This window comes from Apostichopus japonicus, chromosome 8, assembly GCF_037975245.1.
Source record: "Apostichopus japonicus isolate 1M-3 chromosome 8, ASM3797524v1, whole genome shotgun sequence".
NCBI classification, from domain to species: Eukaryota; Metazoa; Echinodermata; class Holothuroidea; order Aspidochirotida; family Stichopodidae; genus Apostichopus; species Apostichopus japonicus.
In genome coordinates this window covers 28,341,798-28,369,465 of record NC_092568.1, presented here as the reverse complement: position 1 = coordinate 28,369,465, position 27,668 = coordinate 28,341,798, and the positions used below count along the sequence as shown (strand labels likewise).

General features: G+C 35.0%; 1 protein-coding gene across 39 annotated transcripts in view; it reads left to right on the top strand.

Annotated features, from left to right (window-relative positions):
- Window positions 1–26,658, top strand: part of LOC139971429 (transmembrane protein 87A-like) — a 33,961-nt gene extending 7,303 nt beyond the window's left edge. The window contains exons 3-34 of one of the 39 annotated variants that reach the window (XM_071977857.1): window positions 738–826; window positions 2,551–2,682; window positions 4,047–4,109; window positions 5,690–5,707; window positions 6,739–6,762; window positions 7,024–7,047; window positions 7,288–7,311; window positions 7,629–7,646; window positions 7,941–7,964; window positions 8,282–8,299; window positions 8,594–8,617; window positions 8,935–8,952; window positions 9,333–9,356; window positions 9,674–9,691; window positions 9,986–10,009; window positions 10,326–10,343; window positions 10,638–10,661; window positions 10,979–10,996; window positions 11,967–11,987; window positions 12,500–12,517; window positions 12,776–12,793; window positions 13,235–13,252; window positions 13,948–14,047; window positions 14,906–14,967; window positions 16,061–16,181; window positions 17,002–17,164; window positions 18,284–18,377; window positions 19,480–19,547; window positions 20,075–20,240; window positions 20,589–20,772; window positions 21,184–21,295; window positions 22,257–26,658. In XM_071977857.1, coding sequence (XP_071833958.1) covers window positions 738–826; window positions 2,551–2,682; window positions 4,047–4,109; window positions 5,690–5,707; window positions 6,739–6,762; window positions 7,024–7,047; window positions 7,288–7,311; window positions 7,629–7,646; window positions 7,941–7,964; window positions 8,282–8,299; window positions 8,594–8,617; window positions 8,935–8,952; window positions 9,333–9,356; window positions 9,674–9,691; window positions 9,986–10,009; window positions 10,326–10,343; window positions 10,638–10,661; window positions 10,979–10,996; window positions 11,967–11,987; window positions 12,500–12,517; window positions 12,776–12,793; window positions 13,235–13,252; window positions 13,948–14,047; window positions 14,906–14,967; window positions 16,061–16,181; window positions 17,002–17,164; window positions 18,284–18,377; window positions 19,480–19,547; window positions 20,075–20,240; window positions 20,589–20,772; window positions 21,184–21,295; window positions 22,257–22,326 — 1,817 coding nt within the window. In that variant the 3' untranslated portion in view covers window positions 22,327–26,658. The remainder of the gene's footprint in view (window positions 1–737; window positions 827–2,550; window positions 2,683–4,046; window positions 4,110–5,689; window positions 5,708–6,738; window positions 6,763–7,023; window positions 7,048–7,287; window positions 7,312–7,628; window positions 7,647–7,940; window positions 7,965–8,281; window positions 8,300–8,593; window positions 8,618–8,934; window positions 8,953–9,332; window positions 9,357–9,673; window positions 9,692–9,985; window positions 10,010–10,325; window positions 10,344–10,637; window positions 10,662–10,978; window positions 10,997–11,966; window positions 11,988–12,499; window positions 12,518–12,775; window positions 12,794–13,234; window positions 13,253–13,947; window positions 14,048–14,905; window positions 14,968–16,060; window positions 16,182–17,001; window positions 17,165–18,283; window positions 18,378–19,479; window positions 19,548–20,074; window positions 20,241–20,588; window positions 20,773–21,183; window positions 21,296–22,256) is intronic. The other 38 variants (XM_071977860.1, XM_071977863.1, XM_071977862.1 and 35 more) reach the window with 38 other exon arrangements.
- The last annotated feature ends 1,010 nt before the right edge of the window (window positions 26,659–27,668 follow it).

The window sequence follows — 27,668 nt, the reverse complement described above, 5'->3', positions numbered from 1 at the left end:
GGGGACAAATTATGAAAATCATGTTTTACACAATTTTTTCAACAAGGACAGATGTGATATTTAGTATATTGATGTATCACATTTAGCAAAAGAAGGCTGTTGCTGAAGTCAATGGTCATATCAGGACAGCCTGCGTCATTGTGAATTTATTGTTCGTCACATCACACTGTTTTACTAAGATCGAGTATGTTGTACACCCTCACTATACAGTACATCAGATTCATGAAGAAAACTGCTCATGTTACATCATCGAAACCACAATACATTTTGGCATTCTGGTTTTCCCATGCGAAAATACAGATACTCGACTGGCCAGTTGGAATGTCATTGTCAGTACTAATGAAACAAGCAGCTACTGTAGATAGTGAAGAAAGTAAACAACCATTTTCAAAACTAATGCTGACCGCTGCCCTACTGTACACTGATTGCAAGCTGAATCATCTCAACACTTGACTTTGCCTTGACTTTGATTTTATTTGGAATAACAGATTTCAACACTTTCAGATGTATTATGACTTGGATCGTCAAGATGGTACCTTTTGGTCACTACTGTAGTAGTGAGATGGTATAAATTTGGAGACGTATCCAATAATGTTCTTGTCTAACTTTCTTTTTCCAACAAATTGAGGCTGTCAGATTCTGTTGATTGGTAACTGCAATCATGAAACCATTTAAAAGTCTGAAAGTTTACGCAGTACAAATTTCTATACATACTTGGCTTTGATTAATCATTCAAGGGGACGAAGAATCCAAAGAAGAAGATGCGCAATACACTTTAAACTGGGAGCTACGATACACTCAATGTGAAGGAATCCATCGTCAAATAGTAAGTGTGATTTTCTTGTTTAGTTGTTCATGATTACCTTTGCAGTCCTGACTGTGTGTTGTCATTTGTGTAGGTGTGCATGCATCAGCAATGTGAACAATGCATAACTTTGTCATAGTGTAGAATAAAATTGTTCTTTATCTTCAGTGATCTTTTCATTCAATGCAGTGAAAGGCAGAATAATTCATGTCTAAATTGTAACACCTTTGTCATTTGGGGATTTTATTCTCCTTCTTTTTTGTCTTGTTTATAAAAATTCTGTTTAAAGGTAAAATTTAATTAAAATTTGTTTTATATATTTTGGTCCAAGAAAGTTGGACAAATGCCTCCTGTATGTCCAGTGAAATGCTATATGGTACAATTAAAAGCTATACAGCAATATTGTAAACCAAAACATAATATTTTAGCTTAGACAGCTAACAAGCTGATTGTAGTAAAAGTGAAACCCTCCCTGACAAAAGTTAGGTTGAAGAACTTGATGAAACCAAAGAGAATTGCACAGAAACTTTTTCTTCTCTTGAATGAATTGAGCAACATATGATTGGTCTATTGACATCTCCATTCAATAGAATATCCCCGGTGGCTGAAGTTGATTCTTTAAGAATGCTGGAAGTTGTTTGGATCTTTATGTCTTCTCATAGCAATATGTGCTGAAAAGATAAGATTTTAATATTGTGTGTGGTATTTTGTGAATGCATCTGTCAAGAACAGAGTGAATGATATCATTGCAGCAATTCAGCTGAAAATGGTCTTGTTTCTCCCTAAAATATTTAACCCACTTGTTCATGAACTTGGAGTAACATATTTCTACAGAAAAGTTGTGTTTTGATGAAATTCCAAATACTGTACTGAAAAACCTTACCCGCTATTAGCAAAACATTGTAAATATACCGGGTGTGATGGACAAATCAACTAGAACAACATAATAGAAAAGTAAAGCTGTTGAAGAATGTTGTGTTGACATCATAGACGACCTTCTGTCAAACCAGAATAAGTTTCATTCAATCAGCCGTATCTTGAGTGTGGAATATTTTTCCTTTTCCATATAAGTCTCACATTGTCTGCCACTGGAATATCCCTTTTAACATTAAGGGGATGGTTGTTGTACCTTTATTAATTTGCCAGTGAATCTATAAGTATGTGTGCAGTTACAGTCTGTTGCTTCTGGTGGGCTACTGCTGTTGCACAGAGCTGAAATTAGAAAACATGTTGTAGCACTGATAGGCTTGCTCCTGGCAGTAGCCAGTATGATTGTAAAATTGCCCGGGTATATGTACCATAGTCGATGATTTGCTGATTTCTGACATCATGCGATCTGTTATCTGTGTGGAAAGCAGTTGTGTAAGTTTTTATTCCTTTGCTGAAGGTAATGACGTTGTCGTGTGTGCTTCTGTTTATATGTATTTGTGTGTGTATATGTGGAATGTTAACTCCAAATAGGTCTTGATTCTACATAAAGCTATTTTAACACAAAGATATTGCATAATGTCATCTTGCAAATTTTGTTAAGATATTTTACGTCTTCAAGGCAACAGCAAAATCAAACAACTTATGCAGCTTTTCATTAGTCCTAATGTGTAGAAGACCTGTGTGTAATCTCTTTGGGAAAGGTGTCTGGAAATTCAGTATTCCAAAGAGCTGAATAAAGGTCATGATGCTCCCATTGAATTTCAGGCAAAATCCTGAACCTTTGTCTTTCCTGATGCTTTTTATAATACATTCAGGCTAATAGTTCGGACGCCTTGGGTAACCTCTTCAACGCACATGAGAGTATGTTTGCAATGGAGAATTACATCGCAGTTACAAGTGCTAGCAGCGACCCGATTGAAAAGGCTACACAAGAAGGGTCTTTGGGAGTAAGTGTAAAAACCATTTGTTAAGTTTTTCATTCATCGCTCTCAGTAGAAGTGAAGTGGAATGGTCCAAAACATATGCTACCTGGTACCCATTTGCTTTATACCTGTTGGTCAGTCCTGTTGGTACCTGTATATTAATTGTGAGTGCAAAGGTAGAATGGCAAACCTTTAGAGGATTTTTCCTGGTTGTCGCTATGACAACCAGCTCTTACTTATTTGGTTGCCTGAACAGTAAATTTGGGTTCTCCAAAAAAAAGTAGCAAAATAACAATATGTACACTGTAGAAGAGATGTGCCGTTTTGTTGAATAAAAACACCAGCTTTTGGGGCCATTATATCTCCATTTTAGGTGGATCATAGGTCTAAAGTTCCAATAGTACTATATATTGTAGTTTTATTTCAAATATATCCAAACTGATAGAGGAGGACACCAATTATCATGTTACCTACAAAGGGTATTTAGTTACAATGCAATCTTTATTCAATGTAAACAACAAGCCATCTACTAGACAACCTACGAAGCTGACTTTGGTCTTTCAAACAAAAAATTTGGTGGTATTTGGACCACCGGACCTAGCTGACTTAGGTCTTTCAAACAAAAAATTTGGTGGTATTGGACCACCGGACAACCATCTAAAATGTGCCTGGAATGAGAATATCTTCCCAGCTGTACGCCAAATAAAAAAAATTGGTTAACCACTTACACCTCCTTTGGAGTATCAGATGTGTTGAGACATTTGTCTTGTGTCTTGCATCTCAAGTATTGACTTTCACCTGTGTCAAGTCGATGACAAGTGCTGGCAGTTGGTGGATTCTAAAAATACATTTCAAGTACCATAGCTCTGTCTGCACTCTTAATTTCTTTACTTTCGACTGTCCGACATAGTCTATCTGCCAGTTTGAACTTGACTTTGAAGTTTCTGCACCAAAGTACTAAAATATTACGACATGGTGACAAAGAAGCTGATCTATTGATGATTGAAAATCGATATTTGCACTGGTACGCTGGCCTCACAACTTTGGGCTATTGACTGGCGAAATACCAGAGTATTTTGCATTTCCCCCTACAAAAAAAAAGGGTGCTGGCAATGATCTGCTAGTAGACATTAAGAAGTTGAGCAGATGCAAACATCCACATGATTACCTTCCTTAGTTAACATAAGCTCAATATTATTACTGCTGATTGTCAGCAAAGATTTTGACATTTTTTAGCAAATGGCTGACATTGTGAAATTTTAGGACTGACACGGTACTCATAATCGTTTATTTTTTTTACTTGTAATAAGTACTGCTAAGATTGCACCTCCAGTGAAGATGATGATCAGGATTTTACATCTTATTTTTATCTTCCATGGAACTTACAGGTATCATATACGCCAGTTTGTTATGCTATAGACACAAAAACAGCCTTTAAAAATTGTGAAAAGGTAAGTTCAAAGTCTTGTTTCACATTTGTGCATTTTTGTTGTGAAAGGTTGTTATTAGCATCTACAGCATCCAGGTGTGGTATGGAAATGAAACCAAAAAAATAGCAGAAAAAAGACATAAAATCCATAAAATCTAAAAGAGATAATGTAGTGAGAGCATGAATGCTAGATTGTCTTTAATAGAGGTCAAAGGATATTTGACATCAAGTGCAGCTGAAACCCGAAAAAACCTTGCACACTGAAGCCTCATGTTGCATTCCATTACAAACACAAAACTAAACCGATCCTTATTAACTCTATACTGCAATTTGGCACTATGGTGTAAATATTCACACAACCATGGCAACGAAATATTTGTGCAAAATTTTAGGCCTGCTCACTTTTGATTGGGCAGTTTAAATCTTTTAAACATAAACACAGTGTCCTATGTTGAACAATATATACTTATTCTGTTTAATCTTTTTTAATATTTGACACCTTTTGCTAATTCTTATTTTTTTCATAATTTCTATATTTTGATAATTCTTTGATTTTAGATTATTCTTATATTTTTGATAATTCTTTTATTTGCATTTTTATCTATTTTGTAGTTGTCTCCACTTTACAGCTTTAATTGTTTTGTATCTGTACATTTAATTTGTTTTTGTATTGCTATGTTTTACTTTTTATGTATAACGTTTAATGTAAAAAGCAGGGCCTTATTGGAAACCAGCTTTTGCTTAATAAGCAACCCTAGATAAAAATGCGAATAATTAAAAAATAAATAAATAACAAACACACAAAGGTCAGTTCAAACAGTTAAATGTTAATTGGCGTACATGTGTGACTGGATGTGATAAACATCTTGAGACAAAAAGAAGACTACACCAGTGAAAGAGTTTCGCTTGACTCAGTACAGCCTGGTGCAGTCTTGGCTTTAAACCGGCCAGCAAAGTGAATAACTGAAGGGTATTTGCAAAATGTGTCCTTGAAACAGCCCTGTTGTTCTCGACAGATGTTACCTGATGGTGCTGGACAAAGAGACTGTGTAAAATATTTACCCCAGTGTACAGCGTAATGTACAGTCGTAAACGAAAAAGATGTGCCTGTGCATGCATGCATCCAAGTAACGATTTAATGGGATTGTCTTAATGGGGTACCAATGTCTTTGTTTGAGTTTTTTCACTTGTTCCATCTCTGGGAATGGGTCAAAATATTTGCCTTTAAAGGTACAATTATCATCATGCTTGAGTTATCATTCTCTATGCAAAAGTGCCCCCAAAAAAGTGTATTGTTTAGACCATCGAGATTGAATGCATAATGAGTCATTAATGCCGAATGTACAGGTACAGTAAAGCTTGGAACGTATAGCTTGGATGGTACTGTATGTAGATCCACCTTTGTGATTCCAAAAATGTTGTTAAAATTGGTGGAGGTCAAACTTCATTTTATATTAAATGCCCTCGTATAAAATATGTCACTATATATTAACTTTGGTAAAAATCTTTGTCATAATGAACCAACCTCATTTTCTGTGAAAGTAACACAAAAAAAGTTCTCATATTTGAATTATTCCCTTTTCCTTTTTCTTTTGACATCAGGGCATACAATACGAAAACGTAAGTAGTGCCTAGTTTTCGATTTATGTATATATATATATATATATAGATATATATATATATATATATATATATAGATATATATATATATATATATATATATATAGATATATATATATATATATATATATATATATATATATATACATATATATATATATATATATATATATATAACTGACAATGCATTAAGAGGACAGTGTTGTGACTTGCAACATAATCTCTTCAATGGATTAACATCTCACACAGACAACATGGATTGGTTTCTGTCTTTCATGGTGTCTGAAAAATGAGAGATTGTATAGGTAACATTAAAAAGTTAGCTGAGTTACGACATCACTTATGTTCTTAGTCCTTCCATCTCCAGGATAGAAATGAAAAACCCAATAATGTGAAGCCCTACAACTCAAATGATAATTTCCAGTTGTGTTCCTGCTTTATGTTACACTGGGGAGCCCCATTTGACTTGGGGGTGGGGGGGGTGGGGAAATGATGAACACGAGAGAGAAATGTCAGAGATGTTATTTCGGAGATCCCGTTACAGTCATAACCTTTATTGTTTTCCTCTCTACAAGTAATAGAAAGCAACTTAAATATAATCGCAGCGATCAAATGCTCACAGAACCATACTGTAAGTTTCAGAAAGTAGGTTTAGCTTTAAATGTGGAGATGATCGCTGAATGTTATTTATATAGGAAGGCAAATACTCATTGTTTTGGTAATCCCTGAATGACATATTCAGCTCAAAGGGTAATCCCCATGTATATAGGTCAGGTGATATCTTTGCCGCGCAATATGCACGAACGTTATCTTACTTAGTACATTCTTCTTGTTGACATCTGTGCCCTTCTGTGTAATGCAATAGGTTGAGTCGTTTAAAAAGTTTTTCCATTTACATCTTATAGACATGAAGTGAAGAACTCTTTTTCTGTACTGTTTTAGTATGTGTTACTATGAATCTGTGCTATCTAAAAATATTCTTTTATCATGTGTGTGTTATTTTCAAAATGTATCATTCTTGCTTTTTACAGCCTGATGAAGATTTACCTGACAAAGTAAGTCTTGTTCCTACTCAAAAGGTCATTAACATTGTCTTACTTAGCACATTCTTATTGTGGACATCTGCGCCCTCTTCTGTGTAATGCAATAGGTTGAGTTATTTAAAAAGATTTTCAGTTTACATCGTATAGACATGAAATGAAGAACTTTTCTTCTATGCTGTTTTAGTATGTTTTACTATGAATCTGTGTTATCTAAAAATCTACTCTTATCATGTTTGTGCTATTTTGAAAATGTATTATTCTTTCTTTTTACAGGCTGATGACGTTCAAGCTGACACAGTAAGTCCTTGCCCCTTTGCCTCGAAAGTAATTAATATTGTCTTATTTAGTACATTCTTCATGTGGACATCTGTTGTCTCTTCTGCATACTGCAATAGATTAATAATAATTTAAAAAGATTGTCCGTTTACATCTTATAGACATGAAATGAAGAACTTTCTTTTATTTTTACTATGAATCTGTGCTATCTTCTATCATGTTTGTGTTATTTTGAAAATGTATCATTCTTGCTTTCTACAGCCTGATGAAGGGCAACCTGACACAGTAAGTCCTTGCCCCTTCTCCTCGAAAGTCATAAATATTGTCTTATTTAGTACATTCTTCATATGGACATCTGTTGTCTCTTCTGCATAATGCAATAGATTGAATAATTTAAAAATAATTTCAGTTTACATTGTATAGACATGGGATGAAGAACTTTTAAAGTATTATTCACTGACCATGTTTAAAAGTGAAGTATATGTAAAGTGAAGAACTCTTCTTCTATGCTTTTAATGCTTTCACTATGAGTCCTTGCTCCCTAAAAATCTGCTCTCATCAAGTTTCATAATCTGTAAATATATTTTTATTGCTTTCTACAGACTGGTACAGAGACAAAAGTAAGTCCTTACTCCTACTCAAAAGGTCATTCACATTATCTTACTTTCAATAATCTTCATTTGGACAACTGTGGTCTCTTCTGCATAGTGTTATAGGTTGAGTAATTTAAAAAGATTTTCAGATTACATTGTGTAGACATGAAGTGAAGAACCCTTCTCCTATGCTGTTTTAGAATGTTTATCTATGAATCTGTGCTATCTAAAAATCTTCTTTTATCATGTTTTTATTAAGACATTGTCTTACTTATAAATAATTGTGTTATTTTGAAAATGTATTATTCTTGCTTTCTACAGCCTGATGAAGGGCAACCTGACACAGTAAGTCCTTGCCCCTTCTCCTCGAAAGTCATAAATATTGTCTTATTTAGTACATTCTTCATGTGGACATCTGTTGTCTCTTCTGCATAATGCAATAGATTGAATAATTTAAAAATATTTTCAGTTTACATCGTATAGACATGGAATGAAGAACTTTTAAAGTATTATTCACTGACCATGTTTAAAAGTGAAGTATATGTAAAGTGAAGAACTCTTCTTCTATGCTTTTAATGCTTTCACTATGAGTCCTTGCTCCCTAAAAATCTGCTCTCATCAAGTTTCATAATCTGTAAATATATTTTTATTGCTTTCTACAGACTGGTACAGAGACAAAAGTAAGTCCTTACTCCTACTCAAAAGGTCATTCACATTATCTTACTTTCAATAATCTTCATTTGGACAACTGTGGTCTCTTCTGCGTAGTGTTATAGGTTGAGTAATTTAAAAAGATTTTCAGATTACATCGTGTAGACATGAAGTGAACAACCCTTCTCCTATGCTGTTTTAGAATGTTTATCTATGAATCTGTGCTATCTAAAAATCTTCTTTTATCATGTTTTTATTAAGACATTGTCTTACTTATAAATAATTGTGTTATTTTGAAAATGTATCATTCTTGCTTTCTACAGCCTGATGAAGGGCAACCTGACACAGTAAGTCCTTGCCCCTTCTCCTCGAAAGTCATAAATATTGTCTTATTTAGTACATTCTTCATGTGGACATCTGTTGTCTCTTCTGCATAATGCAATAGATTGAATAATTTAAAAATATTTTCAGTTTACATCGTATAGACATGGAATGAAGAACTTTTAAAGTATTATTCACTGACCATGTTTAAAAGTGAAGTATATGTAAAGTGAAGAACTCTTCTTCTATGCTTTTAATGCTTTCACTATGAGTCCTTGCTCCCTAAAAATCTGCTCTCATCAAGTTTCATAATCTGTAAATATATTTTTATTGCTTTCTACAGACTGGTACAGAGACAAAAGTAAGTCCTTACTCCTACTCAAAAGGTCATTCACATTATCTTACTTTCAATAATCTTCATTTAGACAACTGTGGTCTCTTCTGCGTAGTGTTATAGGTTGAGTAATTTAAAAGATATTCAGATTGCATCTTGTAGACACACAGTAAGTCCTTGCCCCTTCCCTTGAAAGTCATTAAAATTGTCTTATTTAGTACATTCTTCATGTGGACATTTGTTGTCTCTTCTGTGTAATGCGATAGGTTGAATAATTTAAAAAGATTTTCAGTTTACATCGTATAGACATGAAATGAAGAACTTTTCTTTTATTTTTACTATGAATCTGTGCTATCTTCTATCATGTTTGTGTTATTTTGAAAATGTATCATTCTTGCTTTCTACAGCCTGATGAAGGGCAACCTGACACAGTAAGTCCTTGCCCCTTCTCCTCGAAAGTCATAAATATTGTCTTATTTTGTACATTCTTCATATGGACATCTGTTGTCTCTTCTGCATAATGCAATAGATTGAATAATTTAAAAATATTTTCAGTTTACATCGTATAGACATGGAATGAAGAACTTTTAAAGTATTATTCACTGACCATGTTTAAAAGTGAAGTATATGTAAAGTGAAGAACTCTTCTTCTATGCTTTTAATGCTTTCACTATGAGTCCTTGCTCCCTAAAAATCTGCTCTCATCAAGTTTCATAATCTGTAAATATATTTTTATTGCTTTCTACAGACTGGTACAGAGACAAAAGTAAGTCCTTACTCCTACTCAAAAGGTCATTCACATTATCTTACTTTCAATAATCTTCATTTGGACAACTGTGGTCTCTTCTGCATAGTGTTATAGGTTGAGTAATTTAAAAAGATTTTCAGATTACATCGTGTAGACATGAAGTGAACAACCCTTCTCCTATGCTGTTTTAGAATGTTTATCTATGAATCTGTGCTATCTAAAAATCTTCTTTTATCATGTTTTTATTAAGACATTGTCTTACTTATAAATAATTGTGTTATTTTGAAAATGTATCATTCTTGCTTTCTACAGCCTGATGAAGGGCAACCTGACACAGTAAGTCCTTGCCCCTTCTCCTCGAAAGTCATAAATATTGTCTTATTTAGTACATTCTTCATATGGACATCTGTTGTCTCTTCTGCATAATGCAATAGATTGAATAATTTAAAAATATTTTCAGTTTACATCGTATAGACATGGAATGAAGAACTTTTAAAGTATTATTCACTGACCATGTTTAAAAGTGAAGTATATGTAAAGTGAAGAACTCTTCTTCATGCTTTTAATGCTTTCACTATGAGTCCTTGCTCCCTAAAAATCTGCTCTCATCAAGTTTCATAATCTGTAAATATATTTTTATTGCTTTCTACAGACTGGTACAGAGACAAAAGTAAGTCCTTACTCCTACTCAAAAGGTCATTCACATTATCTTACTTTCAATAATCTTCATTTGGACAACTGTGGTCTCTTCTGCGTAGTGTTATAGGTTGAGTAATTTAAAAGGATTTTCAGATTACATCGTGTAGACATGAAGTGAAGAACCCTTCTCCTATGCTGTTTTAGAATGTTTATCTATGAATCTGTGCTATCTAAAAATTTTCTTTTATCATGTTTTTATTAAGACATTGTCTTACTTATAAATAATTGTGTTATTTTGAAAATGTATCATTCTTGCTTTCTACAGCCTGATGAAGGGCAACCTGACACAGTAAGTCCTTGCCCCTTCTCCTCGAAAGTCATAAATATTGTCTTATTTAGTACATTCTTCATGTGGACATCTGTTGTCTCTTCTGCATAATGCAATAGATTGAATAATTTAAAAATATTTTCAGTTTACATCGTATAGACATGGGATGAAGAACTTTTAAAGTATTATTCACTGACCATGTTTAAAAGTGAAGTATATGTAAAGTGAAGAACTCTTCTTCTATGCTTTTAATGCTTTCACTATGAGTCCTTGCTCCCTAAAAATCTGCTCTCATCAAGTTTCATAATCTGTAAATATATTTTTATTGCTTTCTACAGACTGGTACAGAGACAAAAGTAAGTCCTTACTCCTACTCAAAAGGTCATTCACATTATCTTACTTTCAATAATCTTCATTTGGACAACTGTGGTCTCTTCTGCGTAGTGTTATAGGTTGAGTAATTTAAAAAGATTTTCAGATTGCATCTTGTAGACACACAGTAAGTCCTTGCCCCTTCTCCTCGAAAGTCATTAATATTGTCTTATTTAGTACATTCTTCATGTGGACATTTGTTGTCTCTTCTGTGTAATGCGATAGGTTGAGTAATTTAAAAAGATTTTCCGTTTACATCTTATAGACATGAAGTGAAGAACTCCTTTTCTATACTGTTTTAGTATGTGTTACTATGAATCTGTGCTATCTAGAAATCTCCTCTTATCATGTGTGTGTTATTTTCAAAATGTATTATTCTTGCTTAGGAGATGTGTGATATCATTGTATGCAGTCCTACTTTCAACCATCACCACATTAAATGAGTGTATGAATAAAAATTAACATTGCTGGTGCTTTAGTAGAGTATGTGATTTAGTTTGTAGTGGTCCCAGGAGTTGCTGTCTACATAAGGATTAGTTGATTGCCCTATACCGAGTGTATTTGCGTAAAATGGAACTGCTTACAAAGGTTTAATCAACCAAACCTGACTGCATATCTCGACGTTTGACCTCTCTCTGTCAGAGGACGACAGGGTTGGCTGTATATGAATTTATGACAAAAACAAAGCAATAAGTGCAACAGTTTAGTCATTGTCAAATTGTTATTGAGGACAATAGCTGATTGTAGCAGTGAGAACAATATGTATGACACTGAAGCTATTTGTTTGTATTTCTGATACTGTGAGATTGGATGCAGTATATAAGTTTTTCATTATAAATTGCCCACAGTGAATAGATTGATCACATCTATTTTCAGTTAAAAGAACAAATTGTAGCCGAAATCAGTAAGGGTATTATATTGACTACCTATCTTCTTTCTTTTTGTTTTCAACAGAACAGACGCAGGAGAGCTCCGGTAGGATGAATGTGTTTTCTTCTCTAAATTCGCTGCTGAATAAGTTAGAGAACCAGGTCTGGTGACACTTATTTAAAGGGACATTCCAGTGGCTGAAGTTGATTAATGCACAAATTTGCTGGAAATTTTTCTGCATCCTCTAAGTCATAACTAAATATTTACAGCATATTGTATTGTGGAGATGTTAATTTTCAAATTCTCAAAAAATGTTGTTGATGCAGTTGTTGTTGTAGAATCAAGTAAACCAGTTGGTCCATACTCCTACTCATAGGACATTACCATTATCTTACTTAAAATGGAGTACATTCTTTATGTGGACATCTTCATGTGGACTTCTTCATGTGGACATCTATCGTCTTCTCTGCAAAATGTCATCACTTGAGTTTACACTATATAGACATGAAGTGAAGATTTTTTCTCCTATGGTGTTTTAGTATGTTTCTCTATGAATCTGTGCTACATAAAAATCAGTGTGTGTCAATTTCAAAATGTATTATTCTTTCTTTTTACAGCCTGATGCAGAGGCAAAAGTAAGTCCTTACTCCTACTCAAAAGTCATAAACATTATCTCACTTAGTACATTCTTCGTGTGGACATCTGTGGTCTCTTCTGCATACTGCAATAGATTGAGTAATTTAAATAGATTTTCCATTTACATCATATAGACATGAAGTGACAACCCTTCTCCTATGCTGTTTTAGAATGTTTATCTATGGATCTGTGCTATCTAAAAATCTGCTCTCATCAAGTTTCATAATCTGTAAATATATTATTTTTGCTTTATACAGCCTGATGCAGAGACAAAAGTAAGTCCTTACTCCTACTCAAAAGGTCATTCACATCATCTTACTTTCAATAATCTTCATTTGGACATCAGTGGTCTCTTCCCTGAGTGTAATAGGTTGAGTAATTTAAAAAGATTTACAGATTACATCGTAAAGACATGAAGTGAAGATTGCTTCTTCTATGCTGTTTTAGAATGTTTATCTATGAATACTCCTACTCAAAAGTCATAAACATTATCTCACTTAGTGCATTCTTCATGTGGACATCTGTGGTCTCTTCTGCATACTGCAATAGATTGAGTAATTTAAATAGATTTTCCATTTACATCATATAGACATGAAATGACAACCCTTCTCCTATGCTGTTTTACAATGTTTTGTTTTTAGAATGTTTTGTGTCCCTAAAAATCTGCTCTCATCAAGTTTCATAATCTGTAAATATATTATTTTTGCTTTATACAGCCTGATGCAAAGACAAAAGTAAGTCCTTACTCCTACTCAATAGGTCATTCACATCATCTTACTTTCAATAATCTTCATTTGGACATCAGTGGTCTCTTCCCTGAGTGTAATAGGTTGAGTAATTTAAAAAGATTTACAGATTACATCGTAAAGACATGAAGTGAAGATTTCTTCTTCTATGCTGTTTTAGAATGTTTATCTATGAATCTTTGCTATATAAAAATCTTCTTTTATCATGTTTGTGTTATGTTCAATATGTATTATTCTATACTCCTTCTACTCGAAAGTCATTCACATTATCTTACAATAAATTATATTCTTCATGTGGAAAAATTTCTAAACATTCCATTCAGGTGAACTCTTTCTGATATTACTCAAATCTTTCAGTTTTAACTTTTCTTGCTGAAGGCAGAAGTTATCTATTCAATGCTTAATGATGATGGTGATGTAATCTGTAAAGTGGCCAGTAGAGGGTAAACTCATATATATTGGTAAAAATTTGCATCAGCTGTTGAAATTACAAACCATTAATGCTTCTTCAACAAAAAGAAAGAAAGTAAAGAAGAATCAATTCACAATTGATAAATCTGATGGATCAATCAATAGATAGAGCTATGCATTTGTCCTAAGGAGCATTGCATGGAACAGATGTAGTTTAAGTAAGTTTCCATGATTTGAAATCTAGGTTTCAGCTTGACTGTCTCTTGTTATAGGATCAGCATACAGATCAGGTTACTAACGCAAGTGAGTCCGGAAGCCACCTCTTGATTGTAGAACTGCACGTTACTGAAGGATCTCTGGAAAAATTGGAAGGTTGGTAGCCTGAATCTGATTAAGTACTTCTCTCCCCAACGTTTTGTACAAATACTTCAGATGTACTAAACAGGATAACTGTCAAGGGACGTGATATTAGCAATGGCTTTTAAATTTTATATGATATGTACACTTATGTAATGACTTGGCAAAGTTGTAACAGTCGTCCGAGACGACCAATGTTCTGTTCAGATGACTGTATTAATAATTGTTTACATCAGAGTCACATTGCATTGTAACTTAATACCTCCAAAATAGGTAAGATAATAAATTGGTATCACCCGCCATCACTTTGGAGACACTGAAAATGGTAGACCTATGAACCACCAGAAGGGGGATTTTTTACTGACCCAATGCTGGTGGTGTTCTATTCACCAAATCTATGCATCTCTCCTACCATCGGTCAAGTTTGGTTTTTTTTTTGCTATATTTTTTTCGAATAACAGAATTTGCCAACTAGACAACTAACAAGCGAGACCAGACAACCACAGTAAATCCTTAAAAATTTACCCTGAATGAGATTGTGGATAGAAAAAACTGTAAATAGAAACACTTGGCACATTTTGTGAAGAAAGAGGTTTACTACAAAGATAAATTAGATATATTCAGGATTGCATTTCTTTGTTGTTTACATTTTCAAGATCTGAAATGAAGGTGGCTGTTTACTTGGATGTTTGTGGTCAAATTGTTGCCAATAACTGATTAGTTTTTGGCAGGACTTAAGAAAACTCAAATTTGGAAGAAAAAGAAAATAGTTGGCAAAAAGTGAATTATATGGGTTTCATAATGTATGGTCATTATTTATTGTCATCACTTTTTCCGTCTCATTTGTAGAAAACTTGTTTGTTTCATTCACAGTTAAAATTGAAATGAAAGGAACACACGGTTATCTCTCAGCTTCCCAGCTACCACTTTTAAAGGTACATTAAAAGGAAGTTGGGTAACAAAACAATGGGAAACTTATATTGAAGAGAAAACATCTCAACATCTTGCCCCTGCATCGAGACATAGCTGATTGAATAGTAACCAATTTTGACTGGCTAAACTTTCAACTACTCCAGGAAGGGGGGGGGGGGGGCGCTGTGATGTCATCTTGCCAAATCCTCTTCAAATGCTTGATAACTCCAAATATAAAGCTTGAATGTACATATGTACAGGGATGCCAGAATTCCGGCAATAGCCGGAATTCCGGCTTTCCCGGATTTTGAAATTGGTTTCTAGCTCCACACGATCTTTCTGTCCCAGTGGAAACAGGCATGAGCTTTTTCTGTGAATTTCTAACTATTATCCTAACACACTGTAGGATACACAACTTGGAGCCTATACTGCATCAGATGATAGCTCAAATAACGTTCAGATAAGAATAAAATTCAGATGCAACAAACAAGGCCTGGGAAGTTCCTTTTCATGGTGATCTGGGATAGATATTTTGCAAAAATATTTTTGCAATGCAACGCTTCAACCAGGGTGGCACTCCGCTTAGATAGTCTTTGGGACGTCAAAGTCTCCACAACTTTCAGGCCCTAGTGGATCCATCTTATTGAGTACAAGAGTTACATGGTTTTACTGTAGAGGTCAAAGGTCAGTTGAGGTTAACATATGAAAAGCTTATACAGGAGTCCTCAAAAAGTAAGCTGGAAATGTACTTTATACTTGTTATGTAGATTCATCGTATTAAGGGTAACATCCATGTTTTCTGCAGAAGTCAAAGGTCATTTGAGGTAAACAGAGGTCACAGTCTGAAACTTCTTCTGCATGATTACTCAAACAGTAAAGCTATATATGCCCAAGTAGTTATAACATTAGAGTATTTGGCATGAAATGAATACAAAGGATCCCTCATCATCTCAAATTTATGAACTTGTTGGTTATTAACCAGTTTTCTATGACATTTCCTCTTCAGTGTTCCTCTTCCCTTGAAAGAATTGAACACATGTTGTGACATTAATCCCACAAGTTAACAGTACAGATTTATTCACAATATGTGTGCCACTTTCTTTACTTCATCTCCAGTTTTATGGGATTATGTGTGGACTCTATATTCTGCTAAACTTTACTTGGTTGTTCCTTCTCTGCTATCAATACAAAGATCTGTTGGGCATCCAGATTTGGATCGGAGCTGTTATTTTCTTAGGTAAGAACTAGTCTTTATCATGTTTACTTCTCCACCGATTGTGCTAGTAACTAACATGTCTTTCAACTTTCTGTTCGACAAATTGCTTTATCATATATATTTGGGAAGAAATTTTTCTGTTCTAAGGGAGGGTCCACACTGTGAAGCTGGTTCATCCTCCACCAGCCACCACCCACCACCCACCTTTAAAAAAAGGACTTAAGCAATACAAAACATTTGAAGAGACAAGTAGAATGTCAAAACTCTTATCTGTCCAGGTGGTAAATACTTAGCCTCTTTTACAAGGATCAAGTGCTTTTAAGAAATTAGTCACTTCAACTTAATTATCCAAATAGAAAGTTTTGATGAGCTGGAATGTATGGACTTGCAGTCGACATGTTTTCTGGATTCCTTGCCGAAAGGTGAAAGGAATCTATGCAATAGTGTGTGTGTTAGTGTATTTGACATCTGATTGTACAGTAAAGTCTCCAAAAGTTTGTGTGGGATTTACTTCATACTTGGTATGGTTATTGATAAGAAGATTTCCCTATTCTTTTCTGTGAAGATCAAAGGTTATCTGGGTTCAATAGAGGTCAGAGTCTGAAAACCCTGTAGAAATATGATAACTCAAAAAATATATCATTTTTGGAAGTTCATACTTAATATGTAGGGCTGATTTAGAAAATACATAATGGTGCCCAAGGAGTTATTACCTGAATTTTCAAGTGCTTATAGAACAGTTTTTGCCAATTTGTTTAATACCAGACTTTTTAGTCTCATTAAATTTTAGTTTGTTTAGAATACTTGTATTACTTTTTCTATTTTGTTGTTGTTGTTGCAGGATTGATAGAGAAGGCAGTGTTTTTTGCAGAGTATGAGCATGTTAATAATGTTGGTACGGAAAGTCAAACAGGCGTTATGTTTCCTGAGCTGGTGTCATGTCTGAAACGAACATTGGCTCGACTACTGGTTGTGGTAGTCAGCATCGGATATGGTATAACAAGGTATGCTCAAAGTTGATAATTTTATGAACATTCAAAGTTGAGTGTTTGTGTGCCATTATTTAATTATGCATGTTTTTGAACAAAATTTGGATTTTTAGTTTTGTTCCAAGGGCTAAAAATTGTTTTAAATGGATATTGAAGGTTGAGACGGGAACACGCTATCAAAATTTGAGTTGGATTCATGTGTTTCCTGTTAATGTGCTCTGTATGATACATTGATTGGTCTTTAAACTTCTTTGTCCCCTTTAAATGGTTAGTGCTGAGCTGTAAAATACTTTTTTATATATCTAATTGTTCACAGCATGATGGCCTCCAATCACATTTCAGGGCAAATTTTAAACGTGACTCTCATTGTCCGAGACAACCAAATTTCTGTTTCCAACAACCAAACTCAGCTTTGGTGGTTGTCTGCTGACGACTAATTGTATAGCATCAAATTCAGATTTCATTTAAATTAATAACGCCAAACAGTTAAAATGTTAAATTAGTGTTGCTCTCCGTGGCTTTGAAGATACTAGAGTAAAACAAAAACAGACATAGGAACTATGATCTATGCAAAGGGAAGTTTTACTAGCCCTAAGCCATTTTTCTATTCACCAAACCTACACACTTTTCCTATAGTGTACATATTGGTCATTCTTTGTTATTTAGCGAATTTTTTATCGAGAACCAAATTTGCCACTTGGGCAACCAAAAACTAAGACCTGATTATCCGTGAGACAGCCAGAAAAACTAGAAAAAAAATTGGCATTTTCTTAGCATTGTCTGGGTTAAGTGAAACCTAGACATAGAAACAAGATAATGTTTAATACCTAAAACATAATTATGCAAATTTTGTTAATCTTATCTTAAACTCTGAAAGTAAAGCTTGTATGAAATTGATAACTGTATGTAGATCGACCTCACTGCCTACCGGAGTCATATTGTACCTGTGGAGGTATGCAGTCAAAATTGTTAGTACAAATGTTCTGGTTATTGTTGTACTATTATTTTTGGCACTGTGGGGCAGGGTTATTACTTACTTTTTTTTGGTTTAACTATCGTTGACCATTGACCTTTCTAGTAAAGTTGACCTATTACAAAAGGCTTCTAACAAACATCTTTAACTTTTCTCCTCAGACCTAGACTCGGTAATGACCTGAATTACATAATGGCAGCAGGGTTCTTGTATATGATACTAAGTTCTGCTGAGGCTATCATGCGAACCCATGAGGTAAGTATCAGTAAAAAACAGAATATTACCATGTTGGAAAGTAATTTGATTGACTCCTTACCGATTATAAATTTGTAAACACGATATCTGGAGAGGGGAAGGTGGGACCAGTTTTATATTTGGTGTGTAGAAGTACCATATTGCATACAAGAGGCCTATTGTTTTTTTGGAGGTCAAAGGTCATTTGGGGTCGTGAAAACCTTGTAAACATGATATCTCAAGAAGTTCAACTTGGGCAGATCTCATATTTAATAAGTTAATGTACCACATTGAATACAGGAAGCCTATGGTTTTTGGTGGAGGTCAAAGGTCAGCAGGGGTCAGCAGGGGTCAAATTGTGAAAACCTTTAAACACCATATCTCAAGCAGGGAAGCTTGGGCAGACCTCATATTTGGTGTGTAAAAGTACCACATTAATTACATGAAGCCTGTTGTTTTTTAGTGGAGGTCAAAGGTCATTTGGGGTCATCAGAAGTCAAATGGTGCAAATCTTGAAAACATGATATTGCAAGAATGGAACCTTGGACAGATCTCATATTTGGTTTGTAGATATACCATATAAAATTTAAGGAGCCTATTATTGCTTTTGGTGGAGGTCAAAGGTCATTTGAAGTCAACAAACGCCAAACATTTACTTCACTCCCCTCTTACCTGTCTGTTTACACTAATGAATCATTCTAAACATGATATCGCAAGGCAAGCTTGGTCAGATCACATATTTGGTATGTAAGTGTACTATATTGAGTACAAGAAGCTTAATGTGGGCGTAGGTTAGTGTCCATTGAGTTCACCAAGGGTCAAATTGTTAAAACCATGTTTTACACAATATTTCAGCAAGGTTAGATGTCATATTTAGTATGTTGATGTATCACATTCAGTACAAGAAGTCTGTTGTTGAGGTCTGGTCATTTCAGGACAGCCTCTGTAATAGTACATTTGTTGTTTGCACATCACACTGCTTTTCACTGTATTACGTAGATCAAGTATGTTGTACACCCTCACTATACATTACGTCAGATTCATAAAGAAAACTGCTCATGTTACATCATCGAAACCACAATGCATTGTTGCATTCTGTTTGTTTTTTTTGTTCTTTTCCTAGACTTATGAACGCAGCATGGCTGCTATTCTTCCCCTCTCTGTGCTGGATGCTGTATTAGTCTGGTGGATATCCTTTTACAAACTTTCTGTCACGAAACTTGGTATATCTGTGGTGACTAGTTCGACAGAACAATGGCAGTTTAAATCGATGTGTTGTTGAACATTTTAAATGATTGAGTGGGGACTGTTTAGTTGCTATGATTGTTATAAATGTCAACTGCATACAAAGTCAATTTTGTACATAGACAGCTGTCATTGGAGTCATTTAGTGCCATTTAGTACCAAGAATCGAAACATAATTTGAGCCAAGTAGTACATAAATAGAATTAATGCAATAATTGTAAACCTATCTGAGGTGGTAGAATTTGGGGAGATTTGGAACTTGAAAAGTTCAATCATAATACTACACTTCAAAATAAAATAAAACTGTTAGCAAACTTGCATATCCACTAGAGAGCCTGTGTAAGAGAATGTGTCAAAGTAAGTTGGCCTGCCAGGATGGAAAAAGTCAGGCCAACTTACTTTTACACAAAATACTACTTGTAAAAGAATTATATATAAATAATATCAGTTTTCCCTTAACTCTTGCATCACATCTTCAGGAACCTTGTGGACACCACCAGGACTCTGCGTCTCCGTAATAATGACACCAAACTTTGGCTCTACCGTCACTTCACCAACACTTTACTTTTGTGTGTCGCTTTGTCGATTATCTTCTTCTTTTGGTCAATAAAGACACATAGATTAAACGACTGCCTAACGGTGAGTTAATTCCAAATTCTTCGATGAATAGATCCACCTTTTCTTTTGTTTTATTTCATTTGTATATTCTTTGTAAACAGTTAAAGATCGCCTTTACATTTTAAGCAGTTTCATTGAAAATGATGTGCCTTATTTTGATAAAATTGATAAAAAGATTGCAAATTATTATTTATAACATATTACAAATTGCCCAAAATTTTAGTAATAAAGATACTGAGAGAGGGAAAAAAAATGCAATACAGTGGTAGAAGAAGTGTCAGCATATACTGAGAGTTCATTTGAATAATATTCACCGACCTAGAGTAATGAATTGAAAGCTCTCTCTCTCTTTTTCTAATATGTGTTCAGAAGTGGCATGAGTTGTGGTTGGATGATGCTTTCTGGCATATTCTGTTTTGCGTGATACTGGTGGCCGTGATGGTTTTGTTTCGACCGTCTGTCAACAACCAACGGTATGCCTACTCGCCTCTTATTGATAATGAGGATGAACAAGATGAAGAGAGTAAGGAACCGATGCTCTCAGACGCCTATGGTAGGTTCTCGATTCCCCCACCCCCCTCCCTCCCCCCCAAAAAACATATTACCATCACATGTGAAGGATCCATTACATGTATGTGAAATAGTCACAGACCACCAAATACTCCCTGGTCCAAAAGTGTCTATTAAACTTCCGGAAAAGGCTACTGTTGTCTAATACATTCACATCTTGGCAAAGCTGTTTCTTTTTACTATTTTCTTTGTCACATCAGTTTTCCTATTGCACTTTCTACATACCTTTTCTTTTGTATTTGTTACGGCAGTTTTGTTATCGTGGTTTTCAACATCCCTCGTCCTCTTGTGTTTTGTATCATAAATTTTGCTATAGTGTTCTCTACATTCACTTGCCTTCTGCTGCTTCTCTACATCCTCTCATTTTAATTTGTTATGGACCTTTTCATTTCAGAGGGTATGACAATGCGTAATCTGAAGAAGGACAACCCTCAAAATGCTGTCAACAAAATTGCTGATGACCTAAAATGGGTTGAGGATAATATTCCAGCAGCAATAGCTGACACGTAAGTACTTTTCAATGCCTTTTCTTCTGAAGTCTTGCTTTATCTTGACTTTCTAAGTTTTTCTCTTTTGGTTAGGTTTTATCTGTATTTACAAGTGACAGTGATATCTCTGACAGTAATACTGAAACTTCGCCTTTCCTTTATTCATGTATTTTTTTTTTTTTTTACCTTCCTTTAAGGGAATTTTATTTGTGAACTTCATTTCTAACCAGAATAGGTCAATGCAAATGCAAGTGAATTCATCACAGAGGTCATAACCAGTGCTGGCAACTTTTAAAGCACTTGAATCGCATTATTTTGTGACTTGATACTCGGATTTAACTAAACTGACTTATGTCTTGACATGAGACTTGCCTTTGACAACTTGAGAATTGACCTGGGGGCTTGACCTGGGGAGGCTTGACCTGGGGAAGCTTGACCTGGGGAGGCTTGACCTGGGGAGGCTTGACCTGGGGAAGCTTGACCTGGGGAGGCTTGAAACTGACTTGAGACTAGGCTCAAAAGACTTAATGACAACATGGGTCATCATCATATCATGTGATACCAAGCATTCAACTTTGTCATATTTGTTAAATGAACCCATTTGGAGAATCTAGCCCCCCAAAATGTATCATTATTGACATCAAAATGGGATTCAATAAAAATCCCCATGTCAGGAGGCAGCATTGTGTTGAAACCTGCAAGATACATATCCACCCCTCCCACACCCACCCACCCTCACAACCAATTTAGTTCTGCAGTAATAAACCCCCAAAATGGGACGTTAATATGTCTAACTCAGAAGTACTCATACAAGCTCTGTGACATTTGGGGTCGTTGAGTTTTGGGGGCCCTTTGAGTTTTTGGGCCCCTGTGAACATACCCCATCTACCTGGCAGATCATGCAGCCCTTCTTTTAAAATTCATTAGCAGAGAGATTGACAAAATTTTTTGAATTATTTGTTCTTTACCTCCATTAAAGAGCTCTATCTATGATGGATGACTCTGAAGAGGAGTTGGTCACCAATCTTGAAAGAAGTAAAATGGACTGAAAAAGTGGCAGCATGGGATATTTCTTCCTGTAGCTAGTAAAGATGTGTCTGATGTGATGAGGCCTCTTGCCTACCAGCATGGTTGATATTGATGTTCAGGAAATGGATCATATCTTCCTTGCCACATGGATGAAGTCTAATTTAAGCTCATCGATATATATTTTACCCTATTTTGCTTTCTGTTGTTTTTGTAATTCTCTTTTCTTCTTTCATAATTTCTTACTTTCTGGCAGTTGTGATTGATATTTGAAATTTAAGTTACAAAAGCAGATATTATTTACCGTGTTTAAACCTGGAAATGTTTTCTACTGTGTCCCTTTTCAAACTAGTTTAAGATATTATACCTATTTGGAAGTTTGAGAATAAATTTTTCTTTGGTTTTTTGTGGTGGATGAGGGTGGGGGGGGGGTTGTTTTTGTGGGGGATGGGGTTTTGTTGGGATGGGGGAAGGGACAGTAGAAATTGGAGGGGAGGGGTTTTTAGGGTACTTTTGATTTGTATTAGTCTTTGTGGACTATTGGTTGCTACTGCACCCTTACATTGATAACCTGCTTTTATCGACAGAAACAGGTGAGCTCAATGAGATTCAAAAAAAAGAAGAAAAAAAAAGCTCACCTCTTGGACATTTTGAGAACTGCTCTGAATAAGTTTGTGTAGCACTGCATGAGAATAGCCAAGACAATAATTGTCTCTTGAAAATAAAGACAAGAAATTAATACTTTCCTTAATTACTTTTGCAAGAAAGACTTTTGAGATGAAATGTGTAACCCAATGATGTTCATTTGTAATATTTAAAAAAAAAAAAAAAATTCACCAAGATTGCAGAAAACTGACTGAAAAACTTAAGTTTTACTTGTATTGTGTTTCATTCTGAGTTGGCATCTGATATAGTATTTGTAAATACATCTGCTCATGTTTTGGTTGTTTTTAAATAGTTTCTCTTTCCTCTTAACGGAGTGCCATGCTAGATGTACAGATATGTTTTGTCAAAATTCAAGACAGCTTCTTGGAAGCAGCAGGTAGTGAAAGGTACTTTGCTAGTTTTGTCTCGGTCGATTGAGGTGTTAGTGCCTCCAGAACTTCAGATCTTGTAACAAATCCTCTTTATTTTCTTATGGCTAGCAGAGATATTCATATGACGCCCTGTCTCATATGCATATAAGATTCAGGGCAGAAGGTGATATACTTAAGCTAGGTAAAAGATCTGCAAAGTCCTCACCTTTTTGATTTAAGCTCACGCCTAAGAGCTTGATCATGGTGTCTGATTTTCAACAGGTCTTTTACTGCTGGTATGTTCACCAGATGTTGTCTTTACAGTGACACATCAACAGATGCAGGTTAAGGTTGTTGGAGATTCGTAAATATAGGCTTCTTATTCTGGTTTAATTACTGTTTGTGTTCATTTGCCTATAGTGAGTGGAAACAACTTAAGCATGACCTGGACGTGTTCCTAAAGCAGGGCAAATTTTTCATGGCCTTCAAAGACTTCCACGTTTCTGTTTGTAAAAAATCAGCTGCCATGGTTGACCGGTAGAAAACTAATTGTTCACATCTAATTCAGATTGCATTATTACTAAAATACCCCCAAATAGGTCAAATAACAAAAAAACTGCATCAACCTCAATCACTTTTGGAGGTAATTGTAGGCCTATGAAATGTACTACTCATATGGTAGTTTTACTGGCCCAAAGTGGATGTTCTATTCACCAAACCTACACATCTCTGCTACAGTGTACAAATAAAGTAAATCTTCATTGTTTTGCTACACTATTTTTTGTCAGAAAACCTTAATTTGATGTTTGTACAATCAAAATAGGAACACCTGGTAGTCCGATGGACACTCAGAAAATATTCCATAAAAATTTGTCCTGCCTAAAGATGTTAAAAACACGATCCAAACCTCAAATTATTGATATGTACATTTGCTTTCATATTGGGTGATTGTTTTGTAGCAGTATATTGAGTTTTGTAATTAAAGAGATACAAGGAAGTAGTTATGTCTCTCTCTCTTCTGATCTTTTCTTTTCCCAAGCTTCTAAATGATGATCATTTTGTTTCAGGTTATTGTATTATCAATTCTCTTTTTCTGTTGAAGGAAATTCAAATTTGTATAATCTTCAAATTGTAGCTAAATTCTCAGATTGTAAGTAAGTTAACCTTTCAATCCATTTGTTATGCTTAGAGATATCATTGGTGATGCATCCTGAATCAGCATTATGGGTTGAAAATATGAAGATGATTTGGTCTGAGGATAATCCAATTTCAATTCAATAAAGTTAAACAGTTTTCAATTTAAATTGCACTAAAAGAATTGTTTGTATTTAAACTAGCATTTACTCAGGCTTCCATTTGCTCGAATAATTGCTTATTTAAGCAAAGCAACTGACTAGTCAACTTTTTGAGTTAATTGAAGTCTCTCAATATTTGCTAATCTTCTGAGGAAATGGAAGGTAAGGACTGTGTCTAACATTTATGTCTTTGCAGAAATATTTTACTGCAGACCTAACGACAGTCATGAAAGAATTTCTGGAAACTGGTAAAACCAATGCAAACTGTTGCTTTATTGTGTCTGCAATGCATGGAAAGTCTATAGTATTTGCTAGATCGAATATTATTATATATATTAGCAATTAATAATTGTTAGTAATAGCAGAATGAGTTTTTGAGCTCTTTTTTTATTGTATGTCCCTGTGTTGAAGGAACATCTATAGAGATGTATTATAAAACACAATATTTCCTCCTGTTCTTGCTTTAGACAGTTTGTTTCAAATTTTTAAATCTCTACTGCGAAGTTACAACAAAGGATAGAACCAAGGCAAACGTTTTCAAGAACTCCTTGTATGTAAACAGTGAGCTGTAATCTGTGGTTTTCACCCAAAAATGGGGGAAAAGGTGTTTGGGAGTCTGTCAGTCTTTCGTATTTTTTCTTTGACTAAACATGTACAGAGGAATTTGATGTCAGTTTTCAAAGATTTGCCTGTAAGAGATAGCCTGCTCTTATTGATATCATTTCCTTTATTGAAGGCGCTATGATACTATGATGAAATACATTTGTACCTTTTCAGTAAGGTGTGGGGGAGGGTGGAGGGTTTCACCATGTGCAGGCATCCCATCCACTTCAAATTTAATTATGTAACCGTTATAGATGTTTCCTTTTGCAATATCATCCTGTCTATATGATATTTTCCTTCGGTTGTTGTTTTGCTGAGTTTGAGGAATTCAGACTAGGTCTTGACTCCTGAGTTGGAGAGGTTCACTTCAGACTTGGTCTTGGCTCCTGAGTTTGGAAGGTTCACTTCAGACTTGGTCTTGGCTCCTGAGTTGGAGAAATTCACTTCAGACTTGGTCTTGACTCCTGAGTTTGGGAGGTTCACTTCAGACTTGGTCTTGGCTTCTGAGTTGGAGAGGTTCACTTCAGACTTGGTCTTGGCTCCTGAGTTGGAGAAATTCACTTCAGACTTGGTCTTGACTCCTGAGTTTGGGAGGTTCACTTCAGACTTGGTCTTGGCTTCTGAGTTGGAGAGGTTCATTTCAGACTTGGTCCTGGCTATTGAGTTGGTGAGGCTCCTGAGTAGAAGAAATTCAGTCAGAGTTGGTTTTGGCTCCTGAGTTGGATATCCTTAACTTTTCTGTTTGGGGTGATTGTGTACATATGTTTATGTGTGTTCATTGGCAGGGGGGGGGGGAGGGGGGGTTCAACTTATGTAACACTGATAAATGCTGAGAACCCCAAAGTACTTTCAACGTTTTAGATTGAAGGATACAATTCTTTGCTGTACAATTTGCAAAGTGCAGTCATTGCTCATCTATTATACCAGCTGCATACTTAGGAGCAGTGACTAAATATTTGCAAGGTCTATCCATTCTGCAAACTTACAAAGGTTGGAATAGAATGTTGTTTGTGTGGGTATCCCAGAGATCTACAGAGCAGACTTCTGTACTAGCTCACTTCGTCAAGGATTGCCAAGATTTTCTTAAAATCAAATTAAAGTTTATAGCCTTATATGGCCTGCTACAATTCTTGCATATATTTTTTTGTGGTAGATTGATTTTAGTGGGTTATGTTTGACTTTGTTCAGTACAACATCATGTACCGTGTCTTTGGGCAACGTATACGATAGGAGTCTTGGGTATATTTCATTTGTCTTGGGCCACCTTAGTTATACTTGTCATATTGGCATGTTTCTATCTTGATACCATTTTCTTCACCGTCTTGTATGTTGCATTTTTCAATGTCAAGATATTTCAACTCTATTTGATATTTGTAACTTGAGAATAACCAGTATGACTCATTAATAACATATTTCCAACAATGGAAAAGTATTGCCCATACACACTTTCTTCTGCATTTGTCTATGTGTGAGTTCTTCAAAAGTAATAAAATCCAGCTTATCAAGATGACCATTGTTAAAGAAAGCTAATGTTCTATTCTTGCTTCAGGATGAATTCCTGTTATAAGTGATAATTTCCATTGTTACATCGAGGATTGGTAGATTTGAGTCCTTTTGTCTACATTATAGGGTGAATGGTTATAACATAGATGTCCTTTACTTTCTTTACATTGCAGCGACAGTATCACCACAAGCAGATCCACATTATATATTACATTTAATGAAAGTCGGGTATATGCTACATACAAAGCAAGGTCCTTCATTGTATTCAAGCAGTAGAATCATGTTGCCAAAAATAAGAATAAAAATAATTTATAAAGAAATTAATAAAACCTCTAGGATCCTCCTGGGATGTTAGAATAATGTGTGAGAGTTTAGAATTCTCAGAAGCATTGAGAAAGGTGTAGGGTGGTTAAATTTGGAGGCAAGATATTAGTTGACCTTTAACTGCAACTAAAACAAATGTTTGCAATTTTACTTGGGACCTACAAGGAATTTCATTTGGATAGAAGTGATCAGAAAACTAGTTGTTCAAAGTGAAGGTTGGTTATTGAAATAAAACTATTACGTTCTGAAACAATGTTGCCTGTTCGCTCCAAGCTAGCAGTTATCTAGCTCAAATAATCGGGTGAATATCCATTAATTATATATTAAGTAATGGAAGGACATACTCCACCAGGTTACCCATCTTTAAGCAATCACAGTGAGTTGCGTTGAAGGGAAGGAATGGTATTCCTAGTATACAATGATCGGATATATGGAGCCTACTAAAACGTTAAATCTTTCTATATTGCCATGAAGTGTGCCACTGACATACACACAAAGTTCAACGTTAATTGCCTCGCCCGTATCTGTCTTTGGTAAATTGATCAACTGAGACTGAGAGAGGAGAAACCGTTTGTTTTTATTCAAGAACACTCTCGTTGTGGCTGGACCGAGAAACGTAGCATC